General features: G+C 48.1%; 1 protein-coding gene across 4 annotated transcripts; it reads right to left on the bottom strand.

Annotated features, from left to right (window-relative positions):
- Window positions 1–1,748: 1,748 nt before the first annotated feature.
- Window positions 1,749–17,555, bottom strand: CALCOCO1 (calcium binding and coiled-coil domain 1). Of its 4 annotated transcripts, none has more exons than XM_084878943.1 (15): window positions 17,462–17,555; window positions 14,979–15,158; window positions 14,543–14,645; window positions 13,584–13,774; window positions 11,542–11,700; window positions 10,992–11,140; window positions 9,028–9,118; window positions 6,694–6,849; window positions 6,248–6,502; window positions 5,696–5,821; window positions 5,141–5,236; window positions 4,697–4,805; window positions 4,264–4,463; window positions 3,791–4,005; window positions 1,749–2,819 (listed from the first exon to the last, which is right to left on the bottom strand). In XM_084878943.1, exons 2-15 carry the CDS (start codon window positions 15,132–15,134, stop codon window positions 2,642–2,644), a joined length of 2,184 nt encoding a protein of 727 aa, XP_084735069.1. In that variant the 5' UTR covers window positions 15,135–15,158; window positions 17,462–17,555; the 3' UTR covers window positions 1,749–2,641. The 4 variants fall into 4 exon arrangements, with proteins under 4 accessions (XP_084735069.1, XP_084735071.1, XP_084735068.1 ...); XM_084878945.1 differs by having other exon boundaries at window positions 3,791–3,897; XM_084878942.1 differs by having other exon boundaries at window positions 17,434–17,509.
- Window positions 17,556–18,263: the final 708 nt, after the last annotated feature.

Raw genomic sequence — 18,263 nt, 5'->3', positions numbered from 1 at the left:
CCAAATACCACACAGTAAGTAGGAAAAAGAACTCAAATTGCAAGTATCTTTCCTCTCTGCCCAGGCAATCAATTACCCTTCTCTGAGCTTCCTGTGTCAGAGGCCAGGTCCTGGATCCTGGGGTGGGCAAGGGATATGGCTCTAAATGTCCAGCCTGAAGGTGCAGACTGCACATCAGAAGACATGCAAGGGCAGAGCAAAGAGCAGCTGCGGACTCTAAACAGGTGGAGGGGTCTGGGGGGCTTCAAGAAGGGGAGCATGGAGCAGGCTTAGGAAGATGAAGCAGAACTGGGCTGGGGAGAAAGTGAGATGAGAACGACCCATGTCGCTTTGGAGGTGGAAAGTGAAACCTACACTGCAGTTTTCCCAAGTGCTTTTAGTCTGGTAGCCTGTGTGTCAATGGCCTGTGCAGCTGCCCAGAGGCTCCTGTGGGGGAAGGAGGTGCGTGTGCCCTGGCAGAGGCTGTGGGTGGGAGCAAGGGCCCTGGGTTCCTGTCTTTCTTCCTCCTGTTTTGTACTGGGGCCCCCTTTCTGGAAGCAAGGATGTCTGGGTTCCAGCTTCTTCGCTCTCTAATCTCCCCAGACATAAATCACAAGTGATTTCATTAAATGCACCTCCTGCTGGGGATGTTGGCTCATAATTCCTCTCTGATTAACCCCCACTACCCCGGCAAGTTTATAGGCCAAGCATAGGAGGGGTTACAGGGGAGGGGGGAAGGAGGGTATGAGGGGAATCCCAGGCCAGTGATGGATGTCTCTGTCAGCCCAGCTCATATTTATTAATAGTCTTAATACGGGAAGCAATAAAGGAAGAGAGGGATTCTATTAATTAAATCATTGTTATAATTAACTTTCATTAAAGGAGGATCAATAAAGAGGAGTTGAGATGGAGAGAGGAGAGATCCATTATCTCTAATTTTCTTGGAAGGGATTCAGGGAATGAAATGGGGTTGCTAGGAGACAGCCATGTGAGGGAAGAAGGATGTAAGATGTCATTCAGGGGGGTGGATAGGAGGGTTTCAGGTGGATAGAAGCAACGGGGGGTGGCAGTGGCCCACCCAGGGGCCCTAAAGGGAATGAAGAGTGGATAAAGGAGCTACTGGGAAAGTGAACGGGGCTACAGGCATGGCTTGTACTAGGCATTCCTGAGGCCTTGATGAGCTTGCAGGTCCTTAATAAATGCTTTATGATGCTGTCTCTGTCTAGCCTGTGAAGCTGGTTAGAGTGGATGAATGTGTTTTCGTGACTGTGGAGTCAGAGTGCGCACACGTGTGTGTGAGGAAGGCAACAGAGGAAGAGAGGGAGGTAGAGATGGGAAGACTATCAAATAGTCTTTAGGGGTATAGGGTTTTTTTTTTATAAAGTGGATACTCAAAGGTTTCCCCCTTGACAGGAGTAATGCCTGTCCTTTGGCCCAAGGTACAGTGATGGCTGCTATGGAGGTGCAGGTCTGAGTGGTGGAAACCACCCTTGCCTTCTAAGGCACGCACTCTGGCCCTATACCTGAGTCCCACCCGGGACTAAACCCTGAGCAAGCCAATACCAACCCCCAGTTTGCTCCTCTTGCACTGCAGTATTCTCCAAGCCAGACCTCCACCTGGGACAAAGGTTCCTTCCTCCTCCTCTTCCCACTGGTGGCCAGCACAGCACACATAATGGGATAAAGCCGCCTGAAGTCCCCTCCCTCCCTGACCCCTCCACTGAGGCCAAAGAGCCAGGTGTCTGGTCCTTCTTTGCTCTAGTCACACCTTATAATAAGAACACATTTTATTAGAAGAGTTATACATACCATATAAATATATTTGTCCAAACTACAGGTAGGGGGAGGGACACTGGGGAGAAAGCTCTACTGCTATGGGGAACCTGGAGAGGGAGGAAGGGCTGGGAAGTGGGAGAACCTGGGAGTCTTTGTTCCCCCATCCCTCACAGAAGGCACAATGCATCATTTCTTTCCATGTGAGGACTCTGGGGTGAGGGGGTTGGCATGGAGGGGCAGGAGATAAGAGTACAGAAAAACCTCAAAAATACAAAAAGAAACCTCCAAACTTAACATCTAATGGTATGGAAAAGGCTGGGGTGGAGTGTGGAAGGCAATGGGGCGGGGGGGGGGGGGGGGGGCAGTAAGAGGAACCAATGAAGTTCAGAACTGAGAGACCTGAGGAGGTCATGATGTCCATGCGCTGCCTCAACGCAGGCCCCAGAGGAGACTCAGGGGAACAAACACAGACCCCAAAGAAGAGAGGGTAGGGTACCCCAGGGATTGGCTTTGGGGCATCAGAGACTGTGAGTGTGTGTGTGTGCACTGGTGGTGGTGCTTGCAGTAGCTGGTGAGTGACAGAAGCAACCAGGGCTAGGAGGGGCAGGTTCTCCTCCCCCTGGGGAGGCCTCCTCCATTCTGGTTTCTTCCAAACCGCTTTCAGGGGGTAAATTCAGCCATTCTTCCATGAAGGACCCCTCCCTGGACAAAAGGGCTGGTAGGAGAGGTGAGGTTGGAGAGCTTGGAATAAAAACGGCACACGGGAGTGTTTCTTAGGGAACAGAATATCATGGAGCCCATTGTGTTGGAAAAGAGGCATGAGACCTAGATGTGTGTCTGTGAGTGTGTGTATGTGTGTTTGTGCTTGTACTAGGGAGAGGAGAGATCACTCGAAGGTGAAGGGGTCCTGGGTGCTGAAGAAGAAGTGTCCATCCATGTGGTCCTCCAGGGCGTCCTTATCACTGTCAGCGGGGAAGCGCTCCCTACAAATAGGGCACTCCTTCCACGGGGGGGTGGCGGGGCCCCCAGTGCTGGCCTCTGACAAGGGACCCACTGCAAAGCCACTGAAGAGAGACAGAGGGGAGAGGAGAGGGTCAGTGTGCTCTGTTGCCTTACCGACTTGCAGACCTCAGGGAGAGGGACTCATGCACCTGGGTTCCCAGATTCTCCTGTTGCTAATACAGCATCCGGTAGTTCTCTCTCTCAGAGCCTCTCCCAAAGCATCTTTCTCCCCACGATGCTAGGGAGTTTCCCGGTTCCCTGTGCCTCCTTCTTGAGTCCTTGCTGGTCCCCATAGTGCAGAGCCCATCCCCCAACCTCTTGCTCTCCTCCCTCCATCTCTATCTGCTGCCTAATGGAGCTGAAAATGAGTCTGACACCGTCCTTCATCTTCCTGCTCCAGCTAAGGATGACAGCATACCCCCACCCCACCCTGAGCCCATCTCACATCCGGGCAAAGCTGGGGACTAAGTGATAAAATCTCTCTTCCCTCTGCCTTCCCCTCTTGACCTGCAGAAGGAAAGGAAGGCAGAGGGGGCAATCTAATACCTAAATCCCCCACCCCTGGGGCTTCACCACTCAAAGGGTCCCCCAGGGAAGTCAGGAAAGACACAGCATCTCAGGGGTGGTCAGATGGATCTGGATCCCAGTCTCCTCTGTTCTTGCCCTGTGGGCTTGGTCTCCTACTTCCCTTCCTCCCCTAATGGAGCCTAGGAACCTACCTGGTGCTTGGGGAAGGGGTAGGGGGATGTAGGACAATTTGGGGTCCATGAATGATGGTGCTAGAAAACAGAAGCCAGTTAAAGGCAGGGCCTCTGAGTGCATGTGTGTTGATAAGCTGAGGGGAGGGATTACCCGAAGGCACCTGGGGTTTAGGAGAGTGGTGAATAATCTTCTGTGTTAACCACATCCATGCCTCCTTTACTTGGCGAGGGCCAAGAAGACAGAGGTTGGGGGAAGGGCAGGGACTGTTCACCTGGATATCCTTTCTGCTGGCATCCTCCTACCTCTCCTCTGCCCCCGTTCTTGCTCTCACCTGGCCATGTCATAGAAGGCACTGCCCAGCTCAGGAAGCAGCAGGTTGGCCTCTTCACCCCCATTCTGCACGGCTGCCATCAGGACTGACTTCTCATCCTCGGCCTCCTGGGCACCAAAGAGATAGGTTGTGTTCGGGGTGGTGTCCACGATGGGGGAGTAGCACATTGGGCAGGTAAAGGGAGAACGGTCCGGGCCGTGACAGAGAACAGAGGGCTACAGGAAGAGCGGGGCAGGAAAGGTGTTTTGAAGGGAGCAGGTAGATAAGAAGAAGATGAGTTGGGGAGTAGGGACTGGCAGTAGTAAGGCTATTGAGTGGGATTGGGTTGTGTGGTGGTGTCCGTTTGGCCTTGGAGAGAGGCTGGCCTGCCTCCTCTCCCCCCCAAAAAATGAGAGCCCGAATTGCTGTCTTCCTGCTCTGGACGCTGGGCCACTTGAGCTTGGCCCTACCCCCTCCTCCCTGCCCCTGCTCACCGAGTCAGAGCTACTGTCCTCAGCTGGCCCTGAGAGGTGGGGAGCGATGGGAGCTGGCTGGCTGATGACAACTAGGGGAGAAGCTTCTCGTGGCCCAGGAGGAGAGGAGCCTGGATTTCCATGTTCACACAGGCCGTAAGGTGGGAGCCTCATGTCTTCTGGGGACTCATCCTCTGAGTCAGTCAGAGCTGCCGGGCAGCCTGTAGGTGAGGGAGTGGGAAGAGAAAGAAGGAAACGTTGTTAGAGGATGCATCAGCTCTGACACCTTTGGATAAAAGATACAGTTAAATTAGACAAGGGCCAGAGTCTGGGAAGAAAAAGGAAAAATACAGAGGGCAGAGGCAGCTCCCAGGGGGTCACATGGAACTTTCCCCAACAGGGCAAGGTGGAGCGGGGAAGAAGTGTCACAAGATTGGAGGTGTCGTGTACTGACCCAGCCCTGCAACTGCCTCCTCATCCTCTGTAGCAGCATCCTCATTCCACTTCTCATCGGCCACCTTCTCAAGGCGGGCCTCCAGCTTCCTCATGTACTCCAGCAGTTCCTGGTGTTGGGGAGAAAAGAGGTGCAAGAGGATGGAAAGATGCCAACCTTGCTGACCTGAAGAAAGAACCTTCTGCGTTCAAGATTAACTCTGAGCTCTGAGGATTAGACACCTTCACCAAAGGTGGGGAAGCTTAAGGTAGATCCTCATAGCCCCCAAGGGCCCTCCTTCACCCCCTACATCATCCTTTCCCCAGCAATCATCTCGTCCTGCCAAATCAGCTGATAATGGTCCCATTTTTAGCCTCAGGGTCCTCCTAGAAGTACCGGTTCCTAAGCCAAGAGAGACATTTTCTAGTCCTCAAGCCCTCAGTCTGGCCACCGGGGAGTTCTCACCTGCTTCTCCTCCTGCAACTGCTCCTTTTCCTTCTGGAGCACACGCAGGGCTGACCGCAGCTCTGTCAGCTCCCGCTTACTCTCTGACAACTGCACCTGAGGAAACGGCCAAATGGAATAGGAGCCTAAAATGTACCTCAAAGAACCTGGGTTCTGGGACTGGGACCCAACAGCCTAGAATCATGTCTCTGTGCCTTCGTTCCTCCCTTGCTCCAACACACACAGGGGGAGCCCCAACACTTTTCCATGAGCCCCTTTCCTTGGCCACGGGAAGTTCAGACTCTGCTTCAGGAGTGTGAACCTGAATGACTTGGGCCAGGTGCAGGGACATAGCAGGGGCATGGAAGGGGCAAGCCATAATTCTCCTAAGTCATCACTACTAGGCCCAAATGTGTGTCCTAAGAGCAGAATGGACCCTGCATGTTTCAAACCAATGAAGGCTGGGAGGTGTGCAAGTGCATGTTGCCCGATGTATAACTGAGCCCCTTGCACTTAAGAGGGGCACTGGCCCCAAGAGGCCATAGGACCAGGACTCGGGGGTGGCTGGCGCCTCACCAGGCTAGCCTCCTTTTCGTGGGCCAGTTCAGTCTTGAGCGCTTGATTCTGGGTCCTCTCCTCCTGAACTGCCTTCTCCAGCCGAAGTATCTCTGCGCTCAGCTTCAGGATCTTGTCCTTCTCCGCCTAGGAGATGGCCAGGAAGAAAATGGGAAGATGAAGGAAAAGGGACGCCACTGCCAATGGCACCATCCCCCACTGTGACCTTCCTCTACTTTTGGGAGCGATTTCCCCTTCTTGCCTCCCCCACCCCTCAAAACCGTGAATGAAGGAAGGGACCTGAAAGCAAGGGACCTTGCTGATCAGTAATGGGCATTAGGGCAAGGGTCTGGTGCCCAGAATGGTACCAAGGACAATGCTACAGAGATCAGGGTTGGGACACTCTATTTAGGGATGAGTCACACCTGGACAGTGAAGTGTTCCTCCCTCACAGCCCCGCCCCACCAAAGTTTCGTGAGATCCCATTGCCCCTTTTCTGTCCTCCTAGGAGATCTGACCACATAGAGGTAGGGGTGATGGCTGTGAGCTTGCCAGGTCCCTCCATCCATCTACCTCCACACTCTGCAACATCCCTGCCCGCTCCTTGCTCCACTGGCTTTTTTCCTCCTTCAAATGCAGACTGAGCTCAGCCAGCCTGCCGTTGACTCCAGCCAGTTCCAGGCGGCTGCGGTGTAGTTCGGCTATGGTGCGGTCCCTGGCTCCCGCGGCGCTGGCCAGCTCCTCCCCAAGCAGGGTGGCTTTCTGCTGGCTTGAGGCTGCAAGCTCCTGGGCCCCTCGAAGCTGCTCCTTCAGGGGCTCCAGCTCAGCCTCAGAAGAAAGGAAGAGAGGGAGATCAGGGCTCCCATTGTGAACCAGGAAGATATTAACGAGGCTACCTCCTCCCCCACTGCATTAGGACTCAGGGTTGGGTTGTTTAGTTTTTAGTCATATCCTTCCCCAGACTTTTAGTGAGTCCTTGCAGCTGTCTCTACTTCTTGGTGCCTGGCGGCTTCACTCACCACCCGCTGCTGGGCCTGGCTTAGCGTGTCCTTCATCTGAACCAACTTGTCTTTTAGTCGCTGGGTCTGCGCACCCTGCTCCTCCTGCCGGCCCTTGGCCTCCTGCAGCTCCGAATTCAAGCGACGATTCTCCTGTTGTGCCATTTGGAGCTCAGCCTGATGGAGGTGAAGAACGGGTAAGGAAAGGGGTGGCCAGGGAGGTGAACCACTGTGATGAGAAGTCAAGGTTCCATTTCTCAGATTTAACACAGACTCAAGCATTCAGCTTTCACCACCCCTTCTTGGGTTCTCAGCTCAAAGCGACTCAATCCTGAACATCCAGTCTCCAGCTCCCGAAGTGAGGATCCAGCGCCACAGCTTCGGGTCTTACACAACTAGGTAGCCCGTGTCCCATTTCTGCTTCTCCACTTTTCCTTTTAAATAAAAACTCAGTCTAGATGTCTTCCAGGTCCTGCAAACCCAGCATATTCTACCATAGGCCTTTCCTTTCTTATTTCTAATTCAAACTAATTCCCAAGCTGGACACCCTGGTGCTACGCTTGGATCTGCTCTCCCCCTAGCAGCCCATAGAAAAGCCCAATGCTTCCCCATTCTCCATCTCGTTCACATCCATTTTCTCTTCTACTATCGCCACATGTTAGCTCAGGCTCTGGTCCTGTGTTGCTTGGAGTACTGAAAAACCTCACAACTAGCTCATTTTCCACAAGGCAATCTGATTAATCTTTGAGTACATGTCACCTACTTGGAAATCATCGATGCCTCTCACTGCTTACAGAAATGATTAAACTCAAGATCGTCTACTATCTGACCAGGGCTTATCTCAAACTCTTCACCCACATATTCAACTGCCCTGAGTGTTCTGACTCTAAACCTTTGCTCACGTTTTCCTCTGTTTCTAGAACGACCTCCCTTCATCTCTGTCTACTCAAATTCTACCTTTTCATCACTGCCAAGCAAATGATTTTTAAACAACCTTCTACAGAAGCCTAGGATTCTGAGGAAGTCATTTATAGGTTCTGAAAATATTTAATTTAAACTTCAAATATTTAAAAATATTAAAAATTATGTGAAAAAATGCACACACAAGTTAACACACTGGAGATCACCAATCCACTGACATGTACTTCCAGGTTAATTCAAATCTTTTTTAAAATATATTTTTATTGCCTTCAGAGAGTATGGGAGAGGGAGAGAGAGAGAGAGATAGAAACATCAATGAGAGAGAATCACTGATCAGCTGCCTCCTGCATACCCCCTCCTATTGGGGATCAAGCCCACAACCTGGATGTGCCCTTAACCAGAATAGAACCTGGGACCCTTCAGTCTGCAGGCCGATGCTCTATCCACTGAGCCAAACAGGTTAGGGCCAGGTTAATTAATTTTTATGTAAATCTTAGAATAAAGTTTCTATTGAAGTGAAGAGCAAAATGAGATTGCAAGGTTGACAGTTTAAAAACTGTTATCAATTTGCACTTACTTGTGTGTGACTCAAGGTGTTCTCAACTACTGTCTAACAAAATACTGTAACTAGCCACTGAGGCTGACAAAACAGTCATCCATAACCTCCAATTTCAAAGTTTGGTATCCATCAAAATTACCTAATTGCTTTTACTATCTTATACATTGAGTGGCCAGATTATTATAATCTCTGAACGCATAATAATCTGGCCACTCAGTGTGTGTGTATGAGTGTGTGTGTATAGAGGCCTGGGCATGAATTCGTGCATGGGTGGGGTCCGGCCAGCCTGGCCAGGGGGAGGGAATATGGGCGGTTGGCTGGCCTGCCTGCTGGTTGCCTGGTTGAGGGGACAATTTACATATTAGCCTTTTATTATATAGGATATACACTGAGTGGCCAGATTATTATGCGTTCAGAGATCATAATAATCTGGCCACTCAGTGTATGTAAATGTTATACTTTTAAATTTATAAAAATAAACTTACAGTAATGAAATACTGCTGTTATTTATTCAGTGAGGTTCCACTTAAGATATAAAACTTCATTGATGGGGGAGAAAAGGTTCTGCTGCTAAAAAAGTTTAGAAATACTAAACTAGTTTATGTCCCCCTTTTAAGAGTCCTTTCTAATGTCCCTAACAAAATGCGCTCTCATTCATCTCTGTGGAGCATCATCACACTTTATTACACTTCCCTGTTGATACTTCCTATATTCCCCTTTGACTGATCCTGACTTATGTGTATGACTTATGTCCCCCAGGAGAGTGTACACAATGTTTCTTTACATTTTTATTGCCCTTCGTGACCAGCACTCGAGAAAGAATTCAATAAACAGGGATGAACAATTGAGAAAGCAAACCAACCCTGAGCCCTTACCTCGCTTTGCTCCTTGTCTGCTTGTACTTCCTTTAGTTGCCCAAGGAGCCTCTCTTGTTCCCGAGTCAGGGCCTTCACTGTGTCTCTAACCCTGTGAGTGGGGGACAGAATGCCAGATAACCAACTGGTCACCAGAGAAGGAATGAAGGACTCCAGCTTCTGTCTGGAGCTCCTACTGCTGCTCCTCTGGGCCCAGACCCCTACTTCTCTCTGGGATCTCAAATTCCCAAACTGAGTTCCAAGCCTAGAGTACCCAAGACTCCTGATTCTAGAGCACAATCTAGAAATAAACAGTTTTTCTTTTCTCTTAGGTGAGAAGTTGGCAGACTTTTTCTGTAAAAGGCCCAACAGTAAGTATTTTTGACTTTGTAGGCCATGGAGTTTCCATGGCAACCATTCAACTCTCACTGTAGTGAGGAATAAGCCATAGATAATAAGTAAATAAGTGAGCATGGCTGTTCCAATAAAACTATATAGGCACTGAGAGTTTAAAATTTTTTAATTTATTGATGAGAGAGAGAGAGAGAGAGAGAGAGAGAGAGAGAGAGAGAGAGAGAGGGAGAGAGGGAGGGAGGGAGGGAGGGAGGGAAGGAGAGACAGAAAGGGTGGGAGGGAGGAGAGACAGAAAGGGAGGGAAGAAAAAGAGAGAGACAGAAAGAGAGAAGAGAGAAGAGAGAAGAGAGAAGAGAGAAGAGAGAGAGAGAGAGAGAGAGAGAGAGAGAGAGAGACTGACAGACAAACTTCAATTTGTTGTTCTACTTATCCAAGTATCCCAATTATTGATTTTTGGATATGCCCTGATAGGGGATGAAACCTGCAACCTTGGCACATGGGGATGACGCTCTAAGCTACCCAGCCAGGGCATGAACACTGAAATTTTAATTTCCCTCATTTTTCACATGTCAAAAATATTTCAACCATCAAAAACTCAAAATCATCTTTACTTTGTGGGTTGTACAAAAACAGGTGGCATGTGAGATTTGGCACATGGGCCACTGTTTGCTGACCCCTGGTCTAGACAGTCCCTAATCTTTTCCAGATGCTCAGTCTGATCCCTGCTGTTCTATTCCATGATTTAGAACCTAGACATTTAGTATCTCCCTAGGGCAAGACTAACATCCTGAACTGAAGAAGCCTCAGGGGTCAACTCACTTTTTACTCTGGGCCTTGGACAAAATGCCTCTTTCCTTTAAAGAGTTCGAAAAAATAACAAATCTACCAGTACTGAATGAAAGAAACCTACGCTATTCAGCGGAAAAAAGAATTAGAATATTTCTCTTGAAGAACAGGCAAGGTCAGTATTTGTGTTACTTGGTAGAAATAATAGCTGCCAGAAGAAAGAAATTTATTCTGTGTGGCTTCAAAGGTCTAAGGCAGGACCACAGTGTGAAAGTTACAGAATGGGAGAGCTGAATCAACACAAGAGGTACAAAAAGGACAGCTGTCCAATAGTAAAGAGGCTGCCTCCTGAGGTAGTGATCTTCTCTTACATATCATCCTGAATACCTTACATTACTCCCAATGCTAAAATCTATGATTTATTCCATTTTTCAGGGCAGAGATTCCATAACAGTCATGGATCACCAGTTCTATCATTTCCTAATAGTGAGATCAAAGTCTAAGCTTATTCTTTGCTGTGGTAGGATCCTAAATCCATCCTCTCTTGTGTTAACTGTTCTATCCATTTCTCTTTTTTCAAATCCTCTACTCCTAGCTCCTGCTTAGCCTTTGCTACACAATAAATGGTAACTACAATTAATTCTGAAGGTGAGGAATACAAAGTAAGTTAGGAAAGATGGAAGAGAGCGAGGCAGAATAAAATATCTTCAGTCAATGAAATACCCTAAGAGAAGTTGATAAAAGACAGAGAAACCACCTGAGAAAGAGCAGTTTGTGTGCCTGTAACAGGAAGCTGGAGTTCCGGGGTCACAGGAAATGTAATGGGATACAGGAGGGCCCCTCACCTGTCCAGCTCCACCTCCTTTGTCAGCACTTTCTCACTGATGGTCTGGATGTCATCTTCCAGTTCCAGGATGTGTGCCACGTGATCTCCTTGTTGCCGGCTCAAGATGTCCCTCTCTTCTGTTAATTCCCCGTGGGACCGGGAAAGCCCCTGGAATTAAGGTTCCCCCAGAATAGAAAAGTTGAGACTCGTTTAAAAGAGTAGAGCAAAGGCTTACAAGGAGCATACCAGAGTTTGTTCCAACCCTCTCATCCAATAACCTTTCTTGAAAAAGACACTATAAGGAAAAATTCCCTTACCAGCGGACACACCTACCCCAACCCTACCTCAGCATTCCTGTGTTCAGAGAACTGAGTCTTTTACAAATCTGGGACACGTCTCCTGTCATATCAAATTTAATCCCACTTGTTACACCTTAAGCCTATTTCTTGGATGTCAGAACCATCGTAAAAGCCCACTAAAATCTCCCTTTACCCTCTTCACTGGGTTAATATTTTGATCTCAGGTGAGCTGCCAGCCCTGTCCCACCCTGATCCCTGGGCAAATCTCACCTTGTACTGCTCTTTCAGTTCCGCGTGCTCCTGCCTGGCAGTCGCCAGAGCTGTCTCCAGCTCCTGTACTCGGCTCCTCAGCTCCGTGACCTGCCCCTCCAGCTGCAGCTTCAGCTGCATCAGGTCATTCCTCTCTTGCTGGCTCTCATCCAGCTGGTTCTACAGGGGGCAGGAGGAGAAGAAGGTGTGCTTGTGCAGCACCATCCCATCACTCTGCAGATTCATTTCAGGATTGGGAAGATACATCAGCATAGGATACAAAGAGGCGAGTTGTGTGCTACTGGAGTCTGCCCACCACCCACCACGCTTAACTGCCCATTCCTCTTTAAAAAAATGTTTTTATTGATTTTAGAGAGGGAGAGAGGAGGGAAAGGAGAGGGAGAGAAAAAGAAAAACATCGATGTGAGAGAGAAACATCAATCGGTTGCCTCCCATTCGTGCCCCACCCAGATTGAACCCCCAACCTAGGTATATGCCTTGACTGGGAAAAGAACTGGCAACCTTTTGGTGCACAGGATAACGCTTGGCCAACCGAGCCACACCAACTAGGACCCCACTCCTCTTTTACTTCTTTTTTTTGGTTTGTGTTTTTTTTTCTTCTCTTTTACTTCTTCCCATTCAAGGGCTGGCCCCTCCTTGGCTCAGCAATTGCAGAAATCTGGTAGAAATCTTTCTCAACTCACACAGACAAGACAGATGGCTCCCCTAATTTTAACCTATTGGTTCTGGAGTCAGACACTACATTTAAATCTCCAACACAATTTTTATGAGCTATGTGACTATGAATAAGTGACTTAACTTCTCTTAATCTCTGTGTCATCTGTAAAGTAATCCCTCAGCCTAGGTCTGTGGTCAGCAAACTCATTAGTCAACTGAGCCAAATATCAACAGTACAACGATTGAAATTTCTTTTGAGAGCCAAATTTTTAAAACTTAAACTTCTTCTAACACCACTTCTTCAAAATAGACTCGCCCAGGTTGTGGTATTTTTTGGAAGAGCCACACTCAAGGGGCCAAAGAGCTGAGTGTGGCTCGTGAGCCGCAGTTTGCCGACCACAGACCTAGGTTGTTGCAAGATAACTGTAATGAGAATGATGAATATAAAAACAGAATACAGTGTAGAAGCTTACGTATCTCTGAATAATGTAAGATATAAACATCTTCCTTTTCTTGTGTTGATTACATGTTTAGAAGGTTCTAGAGGGCTGGAGTTTATCTAAATCAAAGACAAGCTACTCATTCCCTTCTTCTGATCTTCCTCAGCCGTCCTCTTGCCTGGGGAGTGTACTCCCTCCCCACCTGGCACTGGTCCACATCTTTCTTCAGGAAGTCTTCCTTGCTAACATCTGTCTCTACTCCCTAATTCTTCTCTATTTGGTTCAATCAAAAAATAATTTAAAAAATATACATTTTAAAATTTTATAGGAGACACTTAAAAATAAAGTACTAATAAGAAACATATTATATTAATTTTAATAATATTTTATCTAACTCACTATCAAAACTATTATTTCAACATATAATAAATATAAAAATTATGGAGATCTTTACACTTTTTTTTTTAAATACTAGGTCTTCCCAAGATCTAGTAAGTATTTTACCCACATAGTACATCTCGATTTGGACCAGTTACATTCCAAGTGTCAAGAGCCACATGAGGGTAGTACCTCCAGTCTAGGACAGCGCAGGCTGGGGCCCTATCTGCTCTCTCCTCACCTGTCCTGGAAGTGGGTTTCATCCTCCCCTTCCTATGGTCCTTCCTTCACTGGAGTGGCCTCCCTCTACCCTTTGTATCTCTAGGGCCTAGGGCAGGATGTAGCACTTGAAGAAGAAAGGCTCAAAAAGCTGTTATGGATGTGGGTGGCCTGCTTCCCTGCCCTACGTGTTCATGTCTATGTTAGATTGAGACTTTCTTGGAGGTAAGACTTAGTATAACTCCCAGTGAGGTCTCCAGTTGAAGCTACAGCCGAGGGGAGGGTCCAGTGGGAAGGGCCCCCTTGCAATGCTGTCCTCCCACTCCCCTGCTGTTGCTCTATTCTCACCTGCAGCACAGTTGCCTTGGGGACAACCAGCAGGATGTCAGAGCCGCCATCAGTCTCCTCAAGAGTCACCAGTTCATCCATGGGCCTTGGCTCTCGAAACTGGAAAGGGGGGCTCTGTCCACACACCCGGCCCTGACGATTCACATATCGAAACTGGTAAAGCTGGGCTCCTGGTTTGGGCAGGTAGCTGGCTGTCGAAAAAGAATGGGCCCAGGACCACAGTATGAGCCCAGGCCCTCCAGTGCTCAGCAGGTCCCCTTGGTGTATTTTATTATCGACTCTTTGGCTCTGGACCCTTGCTTCCTGTTCCATATTCTGTTTTCTCTCCTCTCCACCTCCCACAGACTATTGCTGTTCCCTGGGATATTCTTCTTGCTCTTTTCTGCCTAGTCCTTTCTTTCTCTCCCAAATCTTTCTTCCTCAATAACAGTAATAATAATAATAATAATAATAATAATAATAATAATAATAATAATATTTATTGAGTGCCCACCATGTACCAGAAACAGTGTTAACAGTTTTCCCTATGTCATTTAAAATCCTTTTATTAGCCCTATAAACCAGGCATCTCATTTTAATGTTAAGCTAATAGAAACATAGAGATTAAGTAATTTGTCCAGGGTCAGCTTATAAGTATTAGAGCTGAGATTTGAACCCAGGTCTTTTAGAATCTAATGACCAACTTCTTCTCAATATATGGCACCACTTTTCCCTCTTCCCTACCCACCAGTTCCCCCTTCTTTCGGTAGGAGGTGGAATTAGTTGCACTGCACAGATCCTGCCACCTCTAAGTCCTTGATTCTATGACAACCCCATGTCTGCTGAGCCTGTCAGATATTTTTTTGAGCTTATTTTTCCTTGTTCTCTGTGCCCAGCTTTGTGTTTCTGAGCCCACTTCCTTTTTCCAAACCTCTATCCCCCTTGACTCCTCCCTCCCCGTTCTCTATCTCCCCTTGTACCTTGGAACTGGACGCTGGCATGGATGGGGGAACCATCAGTTGCACTTTCAGGCACCGAAGACCACACAAACGTGTGGTAATCTCGCACACAGGCAGCCTCCACCTGTGAAAGTGCAAGGTGAGAGAGAGCTATGGTGATGGGACTACCAGTTATAGATGGCAGAAAGGGCCGAGGGACTGAATGGGAGAACAGGATTGTGTTACAGTGGCAAGGATGATGAAAGCCAGGGAAAGTGGGGGGACAATAATGTGTAAAAGAGAGCAAAGCTAAGATGGGGAGATGAGCTTTGCTTATATAGATAACTCTCTGCCATCTGTGCCATCTTTTCCCTTCTTCTCTATCAACATGAGCTTGAGAATACAAGAGCCTAGTCATTCTTCCTATTCCAACCAATCCATGGCCCATAACTTGAGCAGAAAGGGGTTCCAGGTATACCTTGAAGATGCCAATCCAGTCACTGGCACTTGGCACGGTGCCTGGGGGAAGGGTGTAGTGACATTCCACCTTCGTATTGGGGATGTAGGTTCGGGCCACATTCAGAAAGCTGACTCCTCCCCGAGATGGTACCCGGCTTATTGATGATTCTTCCATCCTTCCCTTGAGATATGTGCCCTTCTAGAAAACAAAGAGTTAATATCCTAAAGTATCTCAAAGTTATTTTCCCCCCTTCACCTCTATCCACCCCTACACACAGCCCTTGCCATTATACCTGGAGGTGAAGTCATATTTAGTATCCAGTCCCTGAGGGTTATAGGTCCCTTTTAGAGATGTCACTCTTAGTCTGAAGGACCTAAGGCTGGCCTTCCATGTCAACCCTGGCCCTGTCTCATACTACTCCCATTCTAAGTCATAAACTCTTCCTACAGTTAATTTTGCTTGTTTTTCACTGCCCCATTAATCAAGTCTCAGTATCCTAGGCTCTGCCCTCCTCAGTCCCTCCTTTCCCATCTTTTAACATCTTTGAGGATTCCAAGTTCTTCAGCCTCCATGTCGGCATCCCATCCCCCACATCTCTGGTTCCTGAGTTAAAAATCCATCTGAGGTGTGGAGCCCCCTCATTCTGAGGTCTCCTTGTGTACTCCTGAGCCTGTTGACCCAACTGCGCAGGAATGACTACGACACCTGGAAATAGCAACAAATCTCTGAAAGTAATGACTGCATCTCCAGAGCTAAAACATGGCTGAGGGTGGAGGGACAGCCCAAACCTCAGGCCCAGGAGCTCTCATTCTCTCCCCTTCTCTGAGCTGTCTAATCCCATGAATTAAAAAAAAATAATAATCAAACAAAACAGCTTCCACTCTCATCTAAGAGACAAAGGGAAAGGGAGGATATAAGGAAAGACAGGTTCTGTCCTCAAGTTCATTAGTTCAGGAAGTCAAGAATTCTGGAGGCGGCTGCTATAAGGGTGGAGTGAAATACTGAGCAGGAACGTGGTGGTGTGGGGAGATGGAATGTGGGGGCCTAGAGCCAGGAAAGCCCCACCCCTGGGCAGGGGACAGGCTGGAAGGTGGGAAGTAAGGAGCCCTGAGAAGGGAAAATTTACATATAATGTTGAGAGAGGGAAGAGATAGTTCAAAAAGAACTTAAACATTCTTCTCTTCAGGCAAACTGGTTTGACTCTATGTAACCCAGTTCTGGTATATCCCTCCCTATTTTCTCTCTGCTCCCCTCGTCTCAATTCTAAGTGTTGAATTCCTCCATTCCTCCACCTGCTTGGATTGATAGTTGGAAGCACACTATAGGATGAAAGTGAGAGGAAGAGGTGTTCCAAGTTAGGTGGGGAGAGGAACAATAAAACAATCAACAGAGCTCTTCAGCCTAGGGCTGTGAGATGGCCCTCCTCATCCACTCTCTAGCCCACTGATCTACATCCTGTGTCAGCCACAGCCGCCTGCCTCCAATTGGCCAGAGCCACTAGTCATGTGCACACCCCCAAACATCACAACCCCACACCAGGTTGAAGTAAGGGGGGTAGGAACTTTAAAAAAGGAAAGTCACTCATCAGAGAAGGAAAGGTGGGCCAGCAGTACAAAAAAGAACTTTTTAACTGAATTGAGGAAAATAGGTTTCTTTAGATTTTCATCTCTCTTAAACGTCCCTAGTTGGATTACGGCTGGATCCCCAGTAAGGGCTGTGCAGGAGGCAGCCAATCAATTATTCTCTCTCCTTATTGATGTTTCTCTCTCTCTTCATCTCCTTTTCTCTCTGAAATCAATAAAAATATAACAAACAAACAAAAAAAACTAGTTCATGTTTTCTTCAAATACAATTCTCTAGATTCCTAAGGGGGCATATATTATCACAAAGATCTAAGCCTGGGGAACCCCAAATACTTGCCACAAATAAAATTCTTAAGAGTTGGAAACATTCCCCAGGCCTGAAAGAGAGCTCTGTACGTGTGCAGTCAAACTGAGGTGTTCGCATGGTGGGATACCACCATCCCACTCTGTAAGGCTCTAGAGTTCCTTGACGTTACACCTTGGAAGGTTTTCCCCGAGCCCCGCAGCGAGTCAAACGTAGCAAAGGCCTTTGGATTGGCGAGGGGTGTGGGAGCGATAAGGGGAAAGGGAAGGTTGTGAGGGCCAAGTCTTGCATGGGGAAGAATGAGCAAATAGTTCAGTCTCTCCCCAACTCCCTTAAGCGTATCAAGCTTTTTCTGAGAAGGACAGAGAGGAAGGTGAGAACAGTGAGGGGCGGTATCCCTTTGATTAGGGCCCCCTTCGAGACCAAGAACTCCCACGACAGTGGGGCTGGCTTCTCCCGTACGGAAAGTATTAAAACCCAGACGTTTCTGCAACCCCTTCCTACAGTCCCCTTATTTTATCCTTTCATGGACTGAAAGTGGGGTGACTCCCCATAAGATCCCCCCAAATTAGGCCAAGTTTCTTACCCCACAGACGGATCAGCTGTTCCCTTACCTTTCACCAACAACAAAAACAGCACTCAGACTCCGAGAGGGGAGGGAGAAGAATGAGCGCGAGGACTTCTGGGGTTTGTGGTTCCTCCACGGTCTTTTACTGGGGAGTTGACTTGGATCTGGGACTACATATCCCAGGAGGCTGTTGGGCAAGGAGGGCGGAGAGGAAGGCGGTCGTGGCGGCGGCCTCACCAGTGCATTCTGGGAGACGTAGTTCTCACTTCCATGACAGCAAACGAGGGTGTGGCCATCAAAGGACTTCACGGCCCATGATTCTTTAGGAGGGGGCAGGCTGTATTAGTGGTGACTGAGGGTTTGTAACGTGCGTAGTTGGGGGGTGGGGAGGAGTTAGGGCTTTAACGCCCGCGGTGTAATACTTTACAGTGCGACGAGTGACTTCAGATGCACTCTTTCGTTTACTTTTAACAAGTTTTGAGATAGGTAGTATTGTTTTACACACTTTATTGAGGGGTAAACTAAAGTGGGAAAGGTTAAGGAACCGGTTTAAAATATCAAAGTTATGAGATGGTAGAACACCAGGCTTGCATGTCTGTCTGTTAACGCCGTGCTTGCCACGACTTCACAGCCACCTGCCATTTAAGGGATGGGAAACTAATGGCTGTGCTAGAAGTTTCTTCTCTGTTTCAACCTCAGGGACAGCCTTGTAAAAACTACGTGTTGTGCACCTCTATTTATTTACTACTTGAGGGTTTCAGTGCTGGGCCTGCCAATAAACCCCTCGACTGGGTCCCCCGAGAGTGACCTAGGAAAAGGGTATATTGCCGGAGGGGGCTGTGGGGGCG

This window comes from Pipistrellus hanaki (genome assembly GCF_964339955.1).
Source record: "Pipistrellus hanaki genome assembly, chromosome: 3".
Taxonomy (NCBI): Eukaryota; Metazoa; Chordata; class Mammalia; order Chiroptera; family Vespertilionidae; genus Pipistrellus; species Pipistrellus hanaki.
Note: the sequence above shows the minus strand (reverse complement) of the source record. Positions and strands in the feature narration are given on the sequence as shown.